Below are 23061 nucleotides of genomic sequence, written 5' to 3'. Positions count from 1 at the left end.
ACACCCAACCCTGCTAAAACAGCAGTTATGAAATTTGGAGTTCGAAAAAAAACTGGCAAACTGCAATGGCACATCATGGGAACTAGCATCCCCTGCATCTCAGATACGATCTATCTAGGATATCACCTATCGGAGCAAAATTCCATCAGAATGTGGACGGACCTACTAAAAAATAAGATCAGACCGCTCACATCACAGCTAAAACTAATTCATGCGAAATACTGTACGTTTTCTCTAACTCCTGTCATCGAGTTCCTAACACTAAAAATTGAAAGTGTTATTTTATATTCGCTGGATATTTGCCTAGGTGAAATGGGCCCGATCCTAGATCAATTGCAGGGTACATCTCTGGAAAGTGCCATGTGTCTTCCCATGTCTTTGTCCAATGCTGTCCTAAGACATGAACTAGGTCTAATAGCACTATCCACCCGTTGGAAATGGCAACTCCTCACAAATTTTGCAAAAATAATGTATCCTCGGACGAATTCCTTATTTGGCGACTTGAGGGAAACTATTGAATCAATGCCCACGATTCCCTTGGCTCAATACCAGGTCATTTTGATTGAGGCTCATATCACGGTGGATGATGTCTATATTAGACCTGCATATGCAAAAAACATTTATTCAAACTCGATTGGTGTACAATGATTGAACAAATAGGCAAATACAAACTGTACAAGGAATATTATCTATTTACAAAAAAGCGTATACCTAGATATGATCAATAATTTTATTTCCCTGTAATCACACGCGAAAAGCTTACCTATGGTTCAAATTTAATCTGTTGTACACCAAAGAATGGATTTCGAATTGGGCCAAGTCCGACACGAAATCTGAAAGTAAGCACTGTAGATTTCCCTTATGTACTGAATCCATTGAAACATTCAAGCATCTAATTTTACATTGTCCGTACTTTAAACACACAAGAACTGTTCTACTCATGGAATTTGTGAATGTCCACCACACCAACTGTTTAACATTCCTATGGGTTAGAATGATGCAAGGTACTTATAAACCTCTTATTTATGCTTTAATGAGGTTCTGTAAATTGATAGAAAAGGAACTAAGCACTTATGTTAATGATAGTGCGTGCAATTCTGTTTAAAGTATTATCATGCCAATTTCCAATACTGTTGAACTGATATATCATGACTGCTTCTTATTTTATTTTGAGTACGTTTCCTGGGATACGTTATGAACCCGTGTTTCAACAAACTTATCAATGTAAGAAACAATGCACCACGCTCTCAAATTCATACTATTCTTTATGATAATCTTTTTCATGCATATTTTTTTCATTTATAAACAATTGGTATGAATTGCAAAATTTATTTTTGACAAATAAGTGTTTTTAAGAAGTTTTTAATGAGTTATATGTAATGTTGTTCTTATCCCTTTTGATATGATATATACTGTAATGATTATGTGATAATATGTTTTTGTAAAGGTTATGTTATGTTATAATGGAATCAAGAACAAATAAAAATAAAAAAGAAAGCAATTTCTGTCCTTGGAACGATCTCCCTGAACATGGGAGAACCCAGCGGAACCATAGGAGATTCAGACACCCACTTCCTCGCCCAAGCCTTCAAGCCAGGATTCACACAAGTGCCAATGAACACAGCCCCTATTCCTGACCCCCGAGAACCCACTGACATGCTGACCTTCTAACTCCTGGATGCATTGGCTCTGTGAGACCCTCAACCTGAGAACTTAACCCTAAGTCAGCCTTTTTCCATCCAGGGTAATGTTATGTAGGTGAGCTATTCCCCAATGTCCGCCTGCTTGTAAGTCATCATTGATGTCCCCACACCCTCTGTGTCCACCCTCATGAATTGAAGCAGCTTGCTCGTAATGAAGCGCATGACAAAACCCCAATGAAACATGCCAGGAGCATTTCTGATCACAATAAGATATGCCGCCATGTTGCATTGGGATTACTGCTGCTCGTAGTCTTGTCCGTAGTCTCCCTCTTTTAGCGCCAAGATGCCCCTGGGTGACCGTGCGCTCTATAGGTAATGCTAACATAACATAACATACTGCATCGGTTTTGCTGTCCAGTAATATCCCTCTAATTTTCATTGTTTTTTTTACTAATGTTGGGATTTGCTTCTATGCTCTTCATTCTTCCTTAGGCGTTCTCATTGCCTGCTACCTGCTGTATGCCACGCGCATCACCCCCCAGGAAGCCATCTGTTTTGTGCGCCTCCAACGCCCAGGCTCTATCCAGACTCTATCACAGATGAACCTGGTCACTGACTTTGCCAAGTTCCTCGATTCGATCCGAATGGTCTATGCCAATGCGCCACCTGCCAGGGGCCCCAGCTTCACACTCCCACAGTACTTGGCCCGGCAGAAGCATCTCCTCCATGGTAACGAAGGACGCAACCTCCGACACATCCCCAAGGTTGTAGGCGTGATCTGCAAGCGACTGGTGCAGCTGATGAAGAGGCGCAAGAGCTGCATTACAGCCTGGGCTGAGCTGGAGAAAGAGAGCAATAGCCAAGCCTTAACCAAAGTTATTCGGTCCCTGCTTTTCGGCCGGCAGACCACAAGCAATGGTCCAGTGCCACAAGACCCTGACAGCATGCTGGGACCAGTTTACTACGCCCGGGTGAAAGAAAGTAGGCTCTCACAAACTGTTTCAAATAAGAGGCTTCTAAATACCCAGAGAAGCATGAGTGAGTCCAGCCTCCACAGTGCCCTCCTCAAAGAGACCCAAAAGGTAAGGGGGTGCAGCTGCGGGTGGAGGGTTAGGCCTTGCATTTCATCAATCAAACTAAGGAAGTTGGAAAAAAACACTGGTAGTTGTAAGCATTTGGCCCAAAGAGTTAGCGTATCGGCATAACTTCCTAATTTGTTTCATATGGTTAAATGATGTCTGATTGGCAGAGGCATGGCGTCTTCATTACACCGAGTCCTACTCTTCATCGTTCTTGTGCTCAAGCAAGAGATGGACCACACCTCTGAAACAGCCAATCATAATGTTTCATTTTTCTTTTTAAACCTTGTTGCCACCTGTGGCTCCTCCATCCCACAAATAAGATTAAAGGCAGCACTTATCACAAAACCACCTGTGCCCCATGAAGTAAGGTGACCGCCCCCAACTCTCCCAGTGAGGGGTAGGTGAATAGGACTGGAATGAAGAAGAGTAGGACTTGATCTAATTAAGATTACTAGTCAGTAATCCAACCCTTGGCACTTCATCCCTGTTCCTCTCCCAACTCCTCAAAGAAGAGGAAATACAAAGCAGGGTTGGGACCCATGAATTATCACTGACACACCAGCATATCTAAGCAAATGCACACCATTCATGATGATTTGCTGTATGCCCAATAACTCAAATGCTAAGCATTCAAGAAGAACAAAAGACTGAAATACTAATAGACAGGCACTGCTGATAATGGTTAATGAAGGTGTCTTGTGTAGCCCATGTCGCTCTCCACCAAATGTCAGTCCCTTATGCCCCCTGGACGGCCACCCACATTACAATGAAACCACTTGCAGTAGCAGGTCATGGGAACACTTTCACACAGATCACATTGCCAGCAGCGCATCCCTAGATGGGAGGAAACCACAATACAAAATCACATTACAAGAATACAGGAAAGAGGGCAGTGGAAGGTACATGTAGAGAGCAGCACTTTGAGGAACAGTGCTGGAGACTGTTAAAGGACAGTTCAGATGTCTACGGGGAGTTTGATCTGTAGTTGTTTGAGAAAGTTGTTGACCACAGCCAACCTTTACATTTGCACCAGAATCTATTGACAGAATCTTCTGATCTGATTTCTGCCAGGAGTTTCTGATGGGAGATTGTTTCCATGTTTGGAGTCGATGGCAACAAGGGAGCATCAATCATGACGGAAAATGTGTTAAAATTAACAGATTCAAAGTACTTGGGTGTGTTGTGCTCCATGATGCTGGGCAGGAAGTGGTTAGGGCATTTATTGTGAGTGACAAGGGCCTTCAAGGTGACTTTTTACTCATAGGGAGCCATTTCAGAGCTTTCAGGGCCAACGTGTTGTGCTCTCAAGGTTGAAGGGAGAAAAGGAGTGTGGCAGTAATGTTGTGTAGTAGTTGCAGCTGACTGATGGAATCTGTTTTGAGATCCATGTAGATGGAATTACAATACTTTTGTGCAGAGAGAATTAGTGCTTCGGCAAAACCCATTTTCTAAGGTGGTTAGGTAGGTTAACATTGCTCTCATCATGCACAATTGGAAAGAGGTAGACATTTCACTGGTGACTGTTCGCCTGAACCCATGCCAGAAGGGACAATTGACCTACTTATTAGCCAAGGAAATCATGCACCTGGCCTACCTGCTCAGAGTTGAAGAGGAGTGTTTCAACCCACCATGGCCATGACCAAAGGCCACCAGAATGGCATGTTCATTATCAGGCACCGCTATTACCCATCCCAATGCCTGAGACATAATCCACTTATTAAGCTGATAAGTTAATTGAATAAGGCCAGTGATGCACCAAGACATGGGCAGAGTATATTGAATCCTATAGCAGGTTAACTTCAATTTTGAAAGAGTAAAAAGTATACATTTTATTGTTCAATCATCTAATTACTGAATGTAGTTCCATCAACCACTTGATCTAATAAGAGCAATCCATTTAAAGTAAGGCATGGCCATTCTACCAACATCCAGGGGACAACCATGGTCACCATTCACCAACCCCCTGGGCGGAACTTGGCAAGTGGAAAAAGAAACTATCTTAGGGCAAAGGTCTGCTGAGGGGCACAAAACCAGGCCGCTAGGGAGAAAGCACAGGAAAGAGGATAAACAAAGAAGAGAACCGAGCTCCCCGAACTGACAGGCCAAGTTGGCAGCTAGAAGGAAGATAGTTAAGCTTAATGGAGCCCGAAGCAGTCAAGGATCAGAGAAGGGTCACACAGAGGGCAGGGAGCTCTGATACAAGGTGTGCTGAGCTTATACCCCCTGAGAACATGAGAAGCGTATTTGTCCACATCTGCTATGTCTTTCCACACCCTCTATCCCCCTCCCCCTCCAGGAGTTCCTTGAATGCCCTGATGGAGGCCAATTGATACCTGGGGGAAGAAACAGCCAGTCCTAGTTTGAAAGATTTCCCAAAGAACTCCAGTACTTGGCATAGGCCCTTGGTATCGCTGGCTTCTTGGAGCACGGCATGGCAGTGGCCAATTCCCCAGACATGCCTTAAAGACCGAACCCACTGTTTTCAGCTGCCATGACATAAGATTGAGCTGCAAGAGGGTGAGGCTTGGGAGAAGACGGCTCAACATAGTGGAAAGGGACAGCCGGAGGAGCTAGGCCTGTGTTGATGACGTGCACAGGAAGAGGGGGATCCAGTATCTTCTCCACCAAGATGAGACCAACACCATCATGAGAGTCACTTCCTCTGAATCTGGGAAGCAAACTGGTTAGTAAGTCAAAGGGAGGGAATTAATCTAGGAGCCCTGTTGCCAAGGAAAAATCAGGGCATCTGTTCACTGGGCATGGGATTCCTAGGATATGGAGCAGTAAGAGGGGAGTACAGAAGTCCCTCTTCAGGCAAAGAGATCCGATATAGCCGAGCTATACCATCAGCAGATCTGAAGGAAGATACTCTGTTGGATAGTCAGTTCCCCTAATAAGAGAAACTGCCTGCTCAGGCTGCCCATCACTCCGTTTTTCAACCCTTAGATGTAGGCCAACTCTAATAAAGCATTATTCTGTTCTTTCCAGGCAAGTACTATTGAGTTCATTACATGTTCCAGGGACAGGGATCGTGTACCTTCCTGGTGACTGAGGTAGAATTGTGCCACTGCATTGCCCATCTGGATGAGGACATCCTACCCTTGAGCTAGAAGGCAAATTCCAGAAGGGCTAGTTGGATGACAAAAAGGTCTCTAGAATTGAAAGAAGTTTGGGCCTCTTCCAGAGACCACAACCCCTGAGCAGATTCTTGTCCCAGAGCGACACTCGAAAATCCTGCTCTGGCAGCTGTAGCCAGAACCACCGGAGGTAGGGGCAAGGGGGAGATATAGGAACCCCAGCCACCAGGGTGTCCTCCTGGAGTCAACATTGAAGTTCAGAGTTGATCTATGATAAGACCGGAGCCAGAGCTGTGTATGACCTAGAGCATAGACCTAGGTCCACACACCCTCCACTCCCCACCCTACCTGAGAGTCGGTGATCTGCTCCCCAATGTTTCACTCCATGGTTGCTTGTATATCCCTTGCTGTCAATTGTCTGCCCTCCCATGTTGTTAGTTTCCCGCTCCCTTTGTCTCTGCTTCCCTCACTGTGCTCTTCCCCTTATAATTGTAAAGCACTCTGTTGCTTCCCTAAGCTTGGCCCACAATCAATAAATACCCTAATAATAATTATAATAATAATAAAGAGCAGGGCATCTGGTGGTAAGGCAGGTAATTTACCAGGGCCCTCCTGGGAGCCCGGGCCCAAGGGACAACAGAAACACAGGCTGACATATCCCCCAAGCTCTGTATTCAATGATGAGCTGGGGTGGACCCATCTCTGGTGAAGGGCTTGCAGTCTTTTCTTCACTTGCATGGATCACTCGTTGTTGAGCCGATCCCCAATGAAGTCCTGGTGTTGGGAAGCGTTCAGGTGTCTATTGGGAAAGTTCAACTTTTACTTGAATCTCACCAGTGCTTTGCATCTTTTGTAGATTTTCACCTCATCCATGAAAGTTCACCAAATGTGGCAAGCAACACATGCAGCCAGAGCCAAACACTCATGCTGAGTTTGGAACATCCCCCTGAGTCTTCAGCCAGGCCAGATAGAGGGAGGTGTTTTGAGAAGCCAGTCTAGGTAGAAGGGCACAAGGGTGTTGTGTCTGTGGAGGATGCCAAGCATCCCCACTGAAGGGGCTAATGGGATTTTAAATGGGTCTTCTAGTGACTGGTGCCATCTTAGTCTCAAGGGAATGGTGTCAATACCCATCACAAAAAGGGCACTTTCTGAAAACCTGATTGTTGCTGTTGCAGGTATGTGGCTAAAGAGAACTGGAATTATTGTCTTTCACTGGATACCTCCTTTAACCCTGTGGAAGGCAGATCAACAGATACTCAAGACCAGCCATGCAGTCAGACAACAAAAATACAAGGGTAGGATCGCCTGTTTAAACTAAACGGAGTTATCCATCCAAGTATCAGCCCTCTGTGAGGAGAGTATGGAAGGGAAAACCTGAGTGGTTGGGTAAGGTGAAGAATCCAGTACAAGCCTGGATGATTAGGGACAGCCTCTTGAGATGAGGCAAGGTCATTGCTCCTTAGGGACTCTTGTATGTTCTCTTTTCTTATATTAATACACATAATAAAATAGCAGATGTTTTTCCCAATTTAATTGTACAAAATGTAAAGGCACTAAATGTATCCACCGTGGAACAATGAAGGGCCGAGTTGCTCCTGCCACTGGATTTAAACTTCTTTATAACATTTTCTAAGTTATTGTTTCTTTTTCTAAGGTCACAGATCCGGGAAGTCGACTTCAAGACCACAGTGGTCGCTTTGGGTCTGGCCCAATCTGTGTTGGGCCTTTAGCAGCCGATGTAAGAGCCCCAGAGCCAGCATCACCCAGAAGACGTGACATGGCAGATACTGCACTGAGACTGGAGTCAGATGGAGAGACAGGTCCTGGATCAGACCATAGAGCCAATTGTAACACTACGTTTGAAATCTTAAATGTGAGTCTATTTCCTAGTTGGCAGTTGCAGGTATGTGGCCCGTGAGGCCTGAAGAGATAAAAATGGGCCTACATGTGGAAGAAAAAGGTATGTCCTCAACGGATGATGAGATGGAGGGTGAATGAAGAGGAATAACTCTTTCTTTGGGGACCCTGGTAGCACAAACAAAGGCATCAGGGTCTCCAAATCAGGGTCTCCAAATTCAGATGATTTTCTACTGTCACAGACACTACATCTGTTTCTCTTCAAGTCTCTCTGCCTCCAGTATGTGTCATCTTGAGAAATCTCAGAATGGGTCCGGCATGAAAGTGTGTATGACAAGCTGTGGTTTAACAACTGGGACACATCAACTTCAGGACCACTGGCCTCACAATGTGGTCCCAGTACACATATTCACATCTGCAGTCTCCTCTTATGTCTGTGTTCCCTTACCCAACCATTATCAAGGGTAGGGAAGACGCAATCTGAGCACAACTCGCAATACCGAGGTGGCCTCTCAAGAGTCTGCCCTTAGTACCCTTAATGCATTTGCCATTTGGTATAGATTATGGACAGTGGTCATACCATGCATCTGGGAATGACATTCCTCAGCTATGCTTCACCAGCCAATGTGCTGCCATGCATATTTACACCCCGTGGACTTTCATACATTTGCTACAGTCAAGATACTGCCATGCCCATGCTCCAACCATGTGGCTGCCATGTCCATGCACAACCAAAGTTCTGACATTGCATTTCCAACCAGGTTCTGGCATGATCATACTTAGTGCCAAATTAATGCCGTGTTCCTCCCCAGCTACAATCCTGTTATATTCTTCCATTTGCATAGTTGCTTCCTTGCTCCTTCGACTGCCAAGCTGCGGCCATGTTAATTTACCTGCCACAATTCTTTCATTCACATCTGCATCCATGGGGGTGCCATGCTCCTACTCCTGCCAACAAGCTGCCATGATCATTCCTCGGCCAGGATTATTACGCTCACAGCCATGGCCAGCGGCCCGCCCTACTTATCCTCATGCTAAGCAGCTGCACTGCTCTCCCACTGGTCAAAGTGATGCCATGCTCCTCATCAGACAACGTGCTTCATTGACAATCTCCAAGCCAATGCATTGCCACGTTAATTAAGACAGGTTGTTGTCATGCTCATTGTACAGTCAAGACACTACCATTGTTATTCCCCAGCCATTGTTCTGCCATGTTAATCCCCAGTCAATGTGTTATGCTTGCAGACATCCAAGGGAATAAAATGCTTTCCCCTTAGCCAACCTGCTGCTCTGTCCATGCTCTAATCATGGGAGGGTCTTGTTCATCATCATCTAAGGTGCTGCCATCCTCCACACTTATCAAACCGTGCCCATCCACCAGCCAAGGTCCCGGCCATCGCATCGCCAGCCAAAGTGTTACCATGCTTTCCCACGATCAAAGTTCTATCATTTTCATCCCCACCCCAACCAAGGTGCTACCATGGTCTGTCCGAGTCTACTTCTGCTACACCTTTCCACAATCCAAAGTTTCATCAAGCTCATCCTAAACCAAAGTACTCCTGCCCATGCTGATACCCAACGGGGATGCTACCATGTCCCTCTCCAGCCAGACTGCTGGCACGTTCACTCTTTAGCCAATGTCCTGTCCTGCTCATAATTCAAACACAGTACTGCCATGCTCTTCCTTCGGCTAAGGTGCTGCCATGACTCCCTTCAGTCAAGGTGTTGCCATACCCACCCTCTAGCCAGGGTGCTGACCCGGCCCTACCATGGTTATCCCTTAACGAAGATGTTTCACTGCTCAACCACAGCCAAGATGCTACCAGACACAAAATATCATACCATATCATATCACATGCACCAGCCAATAAGATATCATTCGCATTCCAGGCAAGCAGCTGCCATGCTCATTCCGCAGTCAATGTGCTATCATGCTCATCCTTGTCCAATGTTCTTTCAAGTTTACCCCCTTTCATGGTGCAGCTATGCCCTTTTCCAATAGGCATGGTTCACCCCAGCCATGCTGCTTCCATGTTCATCCCCTGGCACAACCATTGTCCATCCCAACGCCTGAGAAAAGGGGAATGCTCATACTGTTATTCAATGGAGTAGAGGGTTAGTTAAATGTTTAACCAAAAACTGGTTTCTGAGGGCAATGATTTCTGAAGGGAAAACATCAGGAAATGATCTACTTATTAAGCTGATAGTCTATTGAATAAGGCCAGTGATGACAATGGGTAGAGTATATTGAATAATATAGAAGGTTAACTTCAATTATGAATTGGTAAAACGTATACATTTCATTGTTCAATCATCTAAGAATTGAATGTAATAACATCAACCACTTGCATCAGAAGATGTTTGGGAAATGTGTAGATGATTTTGGCTTTTGGCTTCTTGAAGACATAATTCATCTGGAATAGAATCATGGACAGTAACAAGAACTACTTGATTCTTGCTATCTTAGAATTCTGGAAGAACATTAAGGGCTTGATATCCTGCAAGGGCTGCAACTTGGTGGTTACACTATTTACAAGAAAGCTTTATTTTATTATTAAGTGAAATTTCATTTTTCATTTTCTTTTTTGCACACTTGTATTTGTCATGATGTAGGGATCATGCATATATTCATGTGGCAAGGTTGGCTTGAAACAAAGCATACTAATAATGTATACACAAGTACTGACATGCTTTACAAAGTGACAAATACACAACATACTAGGTGAAAACATCAATGATTCTTAATTAAACACGTGAACACAATGTTATAATCATAACATTCATTTATGTTTTCAGTCTAACATCAGCTAACACAGAGATTTACTCACAATTGAATCTTTCTGACTACCTACCAGTGGCGAGAAGGGGGAGGTTTAGACATGTTTCATCCCATCAGTTACAGTTTGCAAGTAGCTTCATCAGGCCACAACCACAATAATAATCATAGAGAAAGAGAGTTTGGTGTCCCAGGTCATCTATATATATATTTGAATGTCAGACTTATTGTAGTTGCTGGCCTGAAATATGTCAAACTCTCTCTCCCCTGTTTCTACAGGTGTAGCTAGCAAGTTAGATTCAATCAGGACTAATACCCTTATTGAAATGATATTAGATGCAGCTCATATGCATATGCTAAAGAACTGCCATGCTCATACCCCTTATGTGTATAAGCATGTGTTTACATGCTTATGTGCTTCCACGCTCAGCCCCAGTCAAGATGCTTTAATGCCCAATCCCAGTTAACGTGCTTCCATGCTCAATCCCAACAATGGTGCTTTCCTACTCAATCCCAATCATGGTGCTTCCATTCTCAACCCCAGAGCAGGTACGTTCATGGTCAACCCCAACCATGGTGCTTTCATGCTCAATCCCAATTAAGGTGCTTCTAATGTCAACCCCTTTCAAGATGCTTTCATGCCCAATCCAGGTTAGGTTGCTTTCATGCTCAATCCTAGTCAAGGTGCTTCCATGCTCAGCCCCAGATAAGGTACTTCTATGGTCAACCCCAGCCAAGGAGCTTTCATGCTCAACCCCGGTTACAGGGATTTAATGCTCAAAACATGTCAAGGTGCTTTCATGCCCAATCCCAGTCAAGGTGCTTCCATGCTCAGCCCCAGAGAAGATACTTATATGGTCAACCCCAGCCAGGGTGCTTTCATGCTCAACCCCAGGTACAGGGATTTAATGCTCAAAACCTGTCAAGGTGCTTTCGTACTCATGCTCAGTCAAGCTGCTGCCATGCTCAAACCCAGTCTAGGTACTTCCATACACTATCCCATTTACGGTTCTTCGGTGCTCAGTTCTAGGCACTGGTGCGTTCATGCTCATCTCAGTCAAGGTTCTTACATGCTCAATTCCCAGACAAGGTACTTCCATTGTCATCCCCAGTCAATGTGCTTCTTTGCTCAACCCCAGTCAGGGCGCTGTAATTCTTATCCTCATTCCAAGAGTATGCCAGGCTCACCACCCAGTGTGGGTTTTGCCATGCTCATCCACTTGTCAAGGTTCTGCCACGCTCAGTCCAAGGCAATCTGCTGCCATGCTTATCGCCAGGTTTATATTTTGACTTTCCCACCCACCTGTAGTTATTGTTCTGCCATGCTAAATCCCAGTCTTGATGCTGCCATGTACACTGATTCAGGGGCCAGGGCTATTGAATAGTCACCAAACTCAATTGTCTTATACTAGTTTCAGTTTTCTTTCTTTTAATGTTCATCCCACTCATTAGGTGATCAACAAGGGTTTAAATACCTAGTTTGTATATCTGGCTCAAGGTCATTGTGTTAATTTAAATGTTCCTGTTTTGATATTTGCCCCTGAACAGCCATTATCTAAGGCTTCATCCGGGATAGTAATCCCAAATGTGCCCTTCAGAGGTCCTATGTCTCTTAGAGTTTGGGTCCCCGAAAGGCACCCTGCCCTTGTCTGAGCATCCTCACACACTTGGCTGTATGACTGCATGAGTTCTACTGGTTGGTGCTAGTTATTGGACATTGACAGCGTGATGTTGCCCTGGGACGCCTCTACATGGAACACCTGTGCAAAATCAGTATCATGCCCCACTGCTGGATATTGTGTTCTGCATGAGAGTGGCAAATGTGGATATTGCTGTATTTGCCCATGGCTTCTGACTGCAGAGCATGGGCTACAGTTGCCAGAACAAGATATGACCTTTTTGCGAATGATTTCTGGATTCAAACTTGAATTGACACCTGGAGAAAAGGTTTATGAAGAAGACTGCAAATATTCCCAGAGATTTGAAGAGCTGCACCCCTATAACTGGTAGCTGGGTTTTCACTCAGCCACAAATGTTCCTACTTAATCAGATGTTCTCCATCCTTACCTTTTCAAACCTGGGAACTAATCCCTAAAAGCGAAGTCTCCAACCTGAAGAGGAATCGTGATGTAGCTCTACTGATCTCTGCACTCTTCCAAGGCCTACACTCCTTGGAACCAGCAATCCCTTTGCATAACCTTGTTGCAACGTTTGGTTGGATGGCCACAATGGTACTTTGTTCGCTAAAAAAAGTGTTGCTGCCCAATCTCCGTGTGGAAGCAAAAACAAAGAGGTGATGGCTGGAAGGTTTAGAATGAATCCTAACCTCTGGCATTGCTCTGGGCAACCACCCAGACCATCGTTCTTCGCCTGCCAAGCCTTTACAGAAGGGGAAAGACCATATGCAAATCAGGCTTGTTCCCACCCCAAAAGGGGCCGTCCAGCCCAAACTGCTAGGTCACATTCCTTCTGCACGAGACCATACGCATCCTCAAACATGTTTCGGTCTTGTTGGGCCTCATCAGTGAGGAGTAGCTTGGGACCCAATCCCCGTGTGGAACCAACATGAGGAGGCCGAAGCCACTGAGAACTTGTAATTGCAACCTGAAATAAAACACAGAGAAACAGCTAAACAAGAATCTAAAAGAAGTATCAGGAGTCAGAGGATTTCTTTCTATACCTTAACTGCTTCTGCTGAACATTGGCCCTCATCAGGAGGTTGGAGGTAACCATGCCGCTTTTAGCAGCATGGTTGCCTCCTTACCGCAATCCGGGCCCGGGTTCCTCGACTGAGGAATTACTGGGCCATCGCAACCTTGGCGGACCCGGGAATTCCCCGTCCGAGCAACCCGGACCCAGTCCATCCCCATTCGAGCCCCCATAGGGCTCAATGGGAATGAGGATGGAGCTAACAACGGGCCTGTTAATGACGGGCCCGTTGTTGGCTCCCTGGTGTCCTCGCGGGACCCGGTATGGACGCCTGGTTTTTCCAGGCGCCCATTGCAGGTCCCGCGAGGAGACCTCGTGGTAGGGCGGAATGGGTTTACCGGCACCGGCACCTTTACTGGTGCCGGTAAATCCATTCCGCCAACCTTCTGATGAGGGCCATTGTCTCAATTTTCCGGTACTGGACTTATGTAGTGAGCCAACTGGATAGCTGCACCTGAGCCTTCCGTAGCCGCTCATCGCTTCTCTGGCACAGCAGCTTCACGAATTTCTTGACAGCAGTATAACTTGCTTGGAGAAGCTATGTCGCCACAGGAACTTTCTCTGTTCAACTGGAGGCTGGCATGTGCGATCATTGACCTTTGACCTTGCAAAGGGCACAAAGTATTTACAGCCAGCGGCCCGATACAGCCAAAGATAACCAACCAACGGGCTCCATTTACTGAGATTGTCTTGCTCACAGAAAGGCATTGAGTATTTCTGAAGACAGGTACTGGACCTTTCTTTCATGCTGGTCCCTATACGTAAAATCAATGAAACCGCAGCATCAGGATCCATATCCTACTTAGCCGATGAAAGCTGGCCCATCTCCCCCTGCTGATTCCCATGTCAGACTAACTCCTAGATAACATTATCAATCAATTTGGATTTTATAATTCTGTTAATTCCATTAATGCCACACTTACAATGCAAAAGAAGGATCCATATGAACTAAAAAAGAATTACAATTCAAACCAGAAGTCACAAAATATAAATTCATAAGTATACAATACATTTTGCATTCAGAATACGTCAATGCCAAAACGAATATAATAAATTAATCAAACATATCAAATGCACAGACCCATATTATAAACATCATCAACAATGTGTACCACAAGCCATTTCTAAATTCAATTTGTATACAGAGTGTGCAAGCAATGTAACCACCACACAACTATTCTAACAAACCTGCTTCAAACATTATCTTTTGCAGGGTTTTCATTCTAATCCTCAAAGGCAAAGAAACCAATATTATCGTAGAGTTTCATGTAGCTCTATCAGCCAGTAGCATTAGCCAAAACAGGACCCGTCTACAAGACCTGAAACACACATTTTTCTAGATGCACAAGATCGTAGTTCTCCTGGCGCGCGCGTGTGTGTGTGTGTGTGTGTGTGTGTGTGTGTGTATACAACTCACAAAACCTCAAAAATTGGAAAAGAATTTCCTTATCCGAATTCTTGCATGGGTATTTCATACCAAAGGTATCATTGGATGGCTATCTAGATCATCATGAATTTAGATGCATCCAATCAAAAGTGAATAAGCAAAACTGTCTCTCATAAGAAGCCCTCAAAAGAATTGTTGCTATGCCAGTAGTTAGTGCAATGGGAAAATATGATTTCGCCATGGATTTCTGATGAGTCAACCCTTCTTGCTCCACAAGTTGTGTAAGAGACGTATGGTTTTCGCATATGTCTTTGCACCCTTCATGATGGTATTAGGATTTCTAAACATGCTGGACGAACCAAGCTGATCAAAATTATATTTCAGATATCTCGGTAGTGGAATATTTTCTGATGAATAATTTTCCAGCAAGTCTTAAATAATGTCTTATGTAGGACAGCAGCTTCATTCTCCCCATAGAGTGTACCAAAACAACAATAGTTGAATGGCTAAATAATCTGACAAATACAATAGACTCTGGGCCTCATTACGAGTATGGCGGTGTGGGAAAAAATTGTGGTAATACATTGGTAACCACTGCATTACCACTGCTTTATGGCAAAAATTGCTGGCGGTAATTCTGCCGAAATCCCCATGCAGTTCTGTGTGCTCTAAAAATGTGGGATTTATGCCACCTACCACCACTTGTAATCCTGCGGTAAATCTGCAGGACCAAGTGGCAGTATTTCGGCAGATTTACTACGGAAATACTGCCAAACTTGTAATGAAGCCCCTTGTTTCGTATGAGTAGTAAATATGGGCGTCGACCTTGGTACCCCTATGATTTTACAAACAAAAGAGTTTTGGGCAGCCTACAGGTGTTCAGTTTCAGAAAAGCTCACACTGCAGCAGCATACTCTCCGGCTGTGAAAGGTTTACCCCTATAGATTGTGACCATGTGATCACTGTGTTGCCTTTTCATTGTTTTAGCAAATTTAAACATATCCACATTAAACTGCAACACCTTGAGCGCCTGTCCCTCTGTATGGCCCTCACATGTCGGCTTACAATATTAAGGTATGCCTAAATAAACAACATGCAGACATTATTTCAATCTTTTGGCGCATCACATGTATCAATTTACAGGGGCTAAAACATTTAGGCACATGATACAGGATTTGTTGGCGCTAACAGTTAAGCCTCTTTTTGCCATACAGCAGGTACAGCGTTGACCACGAAGAGCCTTTGAAGAGCCAAAGGATTCCTTGCTCTAAGCACAGTGACATATGCATACCTAAAGATGGGAGTTTTCCTTCTGGAGAATTGCTGCACATACCTAGCCTCTATGACAATGACCAGTGAATTAGTGCAACAATTGAACAGGGGTGGCAGGGGGCTCAGCCTTAACACAATACTTTTTCCTGATTAAATGTATCTGTCAATTAACCTGCATCTCCATATCTCACTTTAGCCATGGAATCCATGTCAATTTCAACAATCACTGCTAAAAGGGCCAGGGGAATATAAAACAACCTGGCACTCAAACCACGGAGCAGCGTGTTCATCTCCAAGATGAAGCCAGTCAATGACAAATGTCTCTCTCCAGAGAAGCCCTGTGATACCATTAAAGACCACGGGGCGCATTTCCATAAGCGAACACTATGTTGATGTCCATAAACGTGTTCTAATATATCATATAGCTGTAAATTCAAGCTTGATGAGTAGTGCCTAGCTGTGACTGAAAACCTAGCTGTGTATGCCTTAAATATTTTTTTCTTTTATCAACGGAAAAACTCCCACTTGGGCGGAAACAGGTAATAAAACTGTCCCCTAGAGTGAAGTCTATCAAACTTGGATCCCAATGAACGTGCTTGAACTTTGACAGCACAAGCGACCATAATAAGAAGATTTACGAACTGAGACCACGACATCTGAGCCCGATGACCTCAGTTGTAAATTACACAATCATTTTGTTTACTGTTTTACGGACCTCATTACCAGTTTTGTGGTAATTCGGCTGTGAATCCGCTGAATTACCTCCAAACTCGTTTACTGTTACTGCCACCTGGTCACGTGGCATTACCACATAATTAGAAGTGGTGGTAATTACCTATTTTTGGAGTCGCAGAATTGCAACATGCTAAATCTGCCCATTTGTTATGGTAAAGTGGCTGATTCACCTCCAGATTTTTTCTACAGGTAAATCCTCCATGTCACCTCCACAGTTATATTTTCGTCAGAGCGGGAACACTGGCTTAATTCCCTTACCACCAAAAATCACTCACCTGGACTCTCAGGAACCATGAAGGAATTACCTCTTGGGGATAACGCAGAACTGAACGCTCTGTTATATTTATCTAGGGAGCTTCCGGTTCCCTGTCCTCCCCAAGTGTCTTTAGGCTGGGGGGCGCTGGAATAGGTGACTTGGTGTTCCGGGATGAATGTTGATGGCAGTGTTGGGGACCAAATGGAGGCAAGAAGGGCACTGTGAGTATTGTGACTTTAGAAAGGTAAAATAATCCATTTGCACCCTATTGATGGCATTACCTGAGAATGGGAACGCAAGTTCCTTGAAACGAAGGTCTTGCGTAAACATAAAGCGGCTCAACCATTCCAACTAAAAGTAGGACAGGTAAATCCTGTGTATGAAGTGAAGTCCCCAAATAAAAAGTAGAATAAAATGACAAAATCTAATTACCTGGCTGATATGGTTTGCGTGTAGCTGATGCGAGGTGTGCAGGGAATGGGACTTTGGACACGTAATCTATTGCTTCGTCCAGCGAGGTTGCCACAGGTGTCCCGGAAAGAGGCGACTGTGGCTATTCTGACAGTGGCTGTTCCGACCAGGTAAGCCATTCCTGACAATGAGCCCCAATGTATATTTTCATAATCATCTCTGTGTGGACATCACTTCCTTCAAAGTAAAACAGTGTTACAATGTATCTTCCCACCCACACTCCTCTTAAGAGTTGACCTTGACCACTTGACCATTGCTACCGCAAGGTACACCAGGGAAAGCTTCAAGAACCCATTTGCTTAGACTAAGAGAGTTACTCTCACTTCAGGAACACAGACTGGGGGGGATCTTCCCTAGCAGTCACATCTCCTCCATAGGCTATATGTGCCACTCCTCCAGTACCTAAGAGTCTGACACTCAAGTAAATATTAATGCAGAAACTCTATGGACAGGACACTTCTGCTTCTTTTGGGTTGGTGCCCCAATGCATCTACTACAACACATGAAGCTGGTATAGGGTTGACACTCCAATCAACAAAACCCCCAGTGACTATGTGTAAAATAGTGTCTCTAGTCTCTTTGGATTGATTCTCCCGTTTCTTTGTTCATGACACATATGGACAAGATACCCTTGGTCTGTCTACATTTACTTTTTCTGCCCACTATTAGCATGAGCCCCTTAGTATTTAATGGATCATGGGCCTTCTCTAGAGAGCGACATTTATCATAGACTGATTTAGCCTTGGAGATACACAAGCTGCTCCACGAACTAAACATTGGGCTGGGTATGAACATTAAACTTCCTGGACCATCTTAGTCTGGGAAAATCAGTTTGATTCTGTCACAGGATCCTAGGCTACATGGGGTCATGAATTGATCAGATGCCCCATTGAAGTCATGCTTCATGGGTGCCTTGTTGGCTTCCATCGTCTGCCTGTATGAATGTGTATTGGTGGTTATTTGAGCTAGACTCAAGAGGAGGCCAGAGCATGTCATGAGTTCCTAAGTCCCTAAGTGGCATCCTCACAAGGCTGGATATGGACATACAAGAAGGGTGAATGCCCTCCTTTGGGGTTAGTAACAGACATAGCACCATATCCCCCTGGTTTGTGAAAAAGAAGCAACATTAGTTTCATATATCTCTCATGTTTGTCAAACGCTCTGTAAGATGTCAGCCAACATTTTCTCAGATGCGAGCTAGGCCTGACCATAAGAACCTATTGACTTTCACTTATATCTTGTTAGAACCAGGCTGAGAACCCCTCCTGCCATCCTGCAATGGAATCCAAGGGCATGACCCCCACTCATATACAATTGATTGCAATGGCACTTGCAGAACAAGAACCCTTGGATCCCAAGCAGCAGAAGAAGGTCCATGAGTTAAAGGTAATTGACATGCCCGAATCCACAGTTATAGATGTTTGTTTCTAATCCACAACCCCCATAGTGAGTCTCTGGGTATGGATATGCTCAAATATCTTCAAAGCAAACGTTGTACTAGTCAGTGTGAGAGTGTCTAATTGACGTCTTCCTGGGTAGAGCACATGCACTGGGCATTAGTTAATAATATTCTAAGACTCCAATATTGGTAGCGTATGTGTGCCTGTCCTAAAATGGCTGAGAATGACAACTCGGGGGGCATTTGTTTGTATGGTGTGTGCTTTTATGTATTTCTTCACTAAAGCTTCCTGAGAAGGCAACCTCTGACCTTTCTAAAGCAGTGTATGCATGCATGCAGCTCTTCCCTAGGGCTCCTGAGAACTAACCCTTTTGCCTGTGTTTTCTCCTGGGTGCATGTGATACCTTTGCTCTAGGACTCGTGAAAATGAATCATTTGCCTTTTACCTGTTGCCCATCTCCATTTTCACAGCAGGTGACCCCCCCTCCCTGTGTCTTTTCTCTCTTGAGCAGTCACTACTGAATAAGGAGGAGGCCGCCTGGGGCCGGCTATCTGCTGAGACCAATCCCAGGATCCTGAGCGCTATGCTCTGGCAATGGCTGGACAGCCTGAAGGTCAGTTTCCTTCCTTCTTCCATTGAATAATCTTTAGGGCCTCACACCTCATCAGACATTAGCATTACTCAATCCTGCAATCCTGACTGTGATGTTTATAAGCACTATGTGACCAGTATTGGACAGACGCGTGAATAGGGGTTTCTATGCGCCTTCTATATTATTCTGTGTTTACGTAGGGAATTTTCCCGGAACACCTCATTCGGCAAACTGTCCACCGCCATGACTCTTGTGGATCCATGGTCATTAGAACAATTCACAGAGTAACCTGGGTTGTAAGATGGGTTGTTCACCATCTTAATGTCTATGTTAGTCTAAAATGTCCCAAAAATGATATTAGGTTAAAACCAAATGAGAATTAAACTTAGCTGAAATGCCCAAGATTGTGCCCTATTTCATTGGTTTTACTTGCATGGATTCATAAGGTATCTTTCGTGCTTAGAAACCTTCTATTTTATCATTTGTTTCTTGGTATCTTTTGTAATACAGCCATGTTCCTCCATAGATTTGATTCTGTTACTTACCTTTTTAACATAAGTAATGATTTGTGTTCATATTCTTCCATTATGACTCTTTTGTGATAAATAGTTATATAGGTTCTTCTTTGTGCTTGAGTTCCTCTATTGTGACTGTTTACATTTGCGTTGCACCTTATTTCGTATATGTTCTCCGGCAGTTCCATACAACCTATTTGTGCTTGAACTAATCCCTACAACCAGATGGTACTTACATTCCTCCATCCTGAATATTTGTGCTTGGAGTCTTCTATACTGCCTGTTTGTGTTTGCATTGTGACAAGGCCAGTACCCTGGCAGTGGCAGGAGGTTAGCCAGAGAAAGACCAAATTCCTCTTCCTGCACAGCGACTGGTCCTCCCTGGTGGTACTCGTCCTAAAGCCCAAACTGACGTGCTGATTTTGTCTCGACTTCCAACGTCTTAACAAAGTCTCCAAATTCGATGTGTATCCCATGTCCCTTATAGATGAGCTAGTGGAGAAATCTGGACCGACAAAGGGATACTAAGAGGTACCTCTGGATGAGGAGGTTAAGCTTAAGACTGCCTTCTCCACTTCAGAGTACCTATTCCTGTTTACTAGTCTTCCTTTTGGGTTGCATGGAGCCCCTGCTACATTCCAGTGCCTCATGGATCAAGTTTTGGCACCCTGTAAGGAATTTGCCTGGGCTTATCTTGATGGCATTGTGGTGCATGGTGCTACTTGGACAGAACACCTCAGACATCATTGAGACCTTCTGTGACTGAATGAGGGAGGCCAATCTAGCGGCGAACCTGGTGAAATACCACCTAGCGCAGCCATCTGTCAAGTATGTGGGATTCCAAGTAGGCAGTGGTAAAGTCTGATTATATGTGATTTTACCGACCACAATTACAGAGCGGTAAATTTAATGTCGGACAAAATACTGAAAAACACCACATTTTATTTTATTTTTTATGTGGGGGGTCTCGTTCAAGCCCCCCGTTTTTGTACTCTTATAACGCCACTCCAAACCCTTCTGACCCATTTTAACCCCTTTTCCCCACTACCCTTTATTTATTTAATTAATGTTTGATGTGTTATCCGGTATTATGGTCCACTCTGTAATGTTATAGATATATTGACTGGATACTGTAATGTCCTACTCTAGGTAGCCAAAGTAAAAGCCATCCATCCAAGTGCCAACCCTAACCATCAAGAAGGACATCAGGGCAGTGGTGTATTTTGTTTTTCTGCTGCCCTATGCCAGCAAAGTGCATGTTCCACCTCCAGATGTACTCCTCCCCTTTTCCAGACTCTGCCGCTTTTATAATACTCTGCCTCTTTCCCTCTTATCTTAAGAAATTGAAGCATGGGTATTCAATTTGAGTGGAAAAACCATTTCATCCCTGTCACTTTTAAGCCTTTTCTCACCATTGTGCTGAGCAGGTTTTGCATTTATTATTGTCATTGAATTGCATAAATTCTCCCCAAATGGTTTGAAATCACAGAGTAATGTCGGCACTTAGTCTAAACTGGAATATTTGCTAACTCATTCATCAAGGTGTAATTGTATATGAATGTTTCACTTTCAAGGAATTACGTTATAAACTCTCTGAAAACTGCTTTGAAATAAGTTTGATGTTATTGACAGAGCTATCTCATAGAGATCCTAGATAGGTATGTTTTGGGCAGGGAGAGGCTGGTAGAAGTTGGGAATAGCCATAGGAACTAGAATCACCAGGGGCAGTCAGTCGGTGTGTAACTTGAGCTAATAGCCAAAAACTAATAATGAGGTTTATTTTTTGATTCACACATTTTATAATATAATATTTGTTATATTGCCTTTTGGACCACAAGTATATTTTGTTTCAAAAAGGAACATATTTCCAGGCTCCATTTTCCTTTTAAATGATCAGCAAATTGAATGCGAGTCCTTATGCAGTCTAGAGAAGACCATCTGCTTAAGCCTCAGTTACATTGCCTATAGTATGGGATCAGTTGAAGCATTGCACACAAGAGCACAGAGAAGTTGTCTATGGCATTGTTTTTCTATCATTTAACCAAGCTCTTCTTTGAAGTAGGTCTGTGTTTTAGAAGGCTTTGCAAGAGGGGAACAATGGTGTCCTTTATTGTATGTAGGTGGTAAAAGAATCCAGGCCCCAGGGGAAAGTATATTTTGGTTAATGCAATTCCTCATGTTCAGTAAAGCAATGCTTTTACAGACTGGGCCTCTCATGTCTAGGTACACATATTATTGCATAGTCATGGTTGTTATTGGCTTTAGGAGGGTAAAGGCTAGGACAAGGGGCCTCCAATGCTCGTTTGATGCATTTGCTGCTCTGGCTTCATAGTGGCGGCTAGAGCATGCACGCAACTTACTATAGCCGCTCTGGCAGAATTATGTATACGTTTCTGTCATCTCGGCGTGTCATTTGCACTTTCTTCATGTTCACGTCTTTTAAGCAAAATGCATTCTGGGTGCAAGCATTTAACGTCTGGCTGACTGGGTTACTGATCAGATTTTGTAAAGATCTTGTTAAGGCGAATGAAAAATGAAAATGCAGTAAGTGTACATACTTTCTTCAACAGAAAGGCTTCAATACATTTCATACATTCATTTATTTTATTTGTTTTGGTTAATAATAAACTTTACAACAAAAACTTGAATTAAAATAACCGATAAAAGTATACATAATATCAATAGTAACACACTTTCCAGAAGACACATGAAAAGAAACATATATTGAAATACAAGTACAAATATAAATACAGATACATTTACAGATATAGATATAGCTTCACGTCTCTAAAATAATTTACATACCACAGATAAAAATCGTATTACTGCCAGATTTATTGTAACTATCCGACCATAATTGTTCGGGATGAACTTGTTCCGGGTCCAGCACAACATTTTTGAAATAACTAATTTGCTGCCCTCTCTAATGTTTCCAATCGAGGCCAGCATGTTACAAAATCAGCAGATCACCATTTCATTACTTATATCACCTCTTACTAATAAAATCTCTCTTGTCGGAAGAACTCTTAATCTAAAGCGCATGACGTTTTTACACTTGTTCTTATTGGGGAATCGTATTAGATATGGTTCTGGACAGCCCATTGTTTTTTGATACGAGATAATCTGTGAATATAGCTTTGACCCCAACACTGCATCAACAGTCCCGCCCCAGTCATTATACTGGAGCAGCCGTTTCATTTTCGCTGGAGAGTGGAGCAAAGGTTCCAGTGTTGTTCCTAACTTCATTAGTGTTAAGAGACATACTTCATGCAGTTTTGATACGGAACCT

The 23061-nt window shown here is 43.7% G+C and overlaps 1 protein-coding gene across 2 annotated transcripts in view; it reads left to right on the top strand.

The window, feature by feature from the left end:
• Positions 1 to 23061, top strand: part of LOC138514175 (protein tyrosine phosphatase domain-containing protein 1-like) — a 263564-nt gene that overhangs the window by 193231 nt on the left and 47272 nt on the right. For both annotated transcript variants that reach the window (XM_069629489.1, XM_069629488.1), the window contains exons 6-9: positions 2136 to 2725; positions 7457 to 7675; positions 18511 to 18651; positions 19177 to 19278. In XM_069629489.1, the coding sequence (XP_069485590.1) occupies positions 2136 to 2725; positions 7457 to 7675; positions 18511 to 18651; positions 19177 to 19278 (1052 nt within the window). The remainder of the gene's footprint in view (positions 1 to 2135; positions 2726 to 7456; positions 7676 to 18510; positions 18652 to 19176; positions 19279 to 23061) is intronic.

Source organism: Ambystoma mexicanum, chromosome 12 (genome assembly GCF_040938575.1).
Source record: "Ambystoma mexicanum isolate Mex_15411 chromosome 12, UKY_AmexF1_1, whole genome shotgun sequence".
In the NCBI taxonomy this organism is placed as follows: domain Eukaryota; kingdom Metazoa; phylum Chordata; class Amphibia; order Caudata; family Ambystomatidae; genus Ambystoma; species Ambystoma mexicanum.
This window is presented reverse-complemented; position numbering and strand designations above follow the sequence as displayed.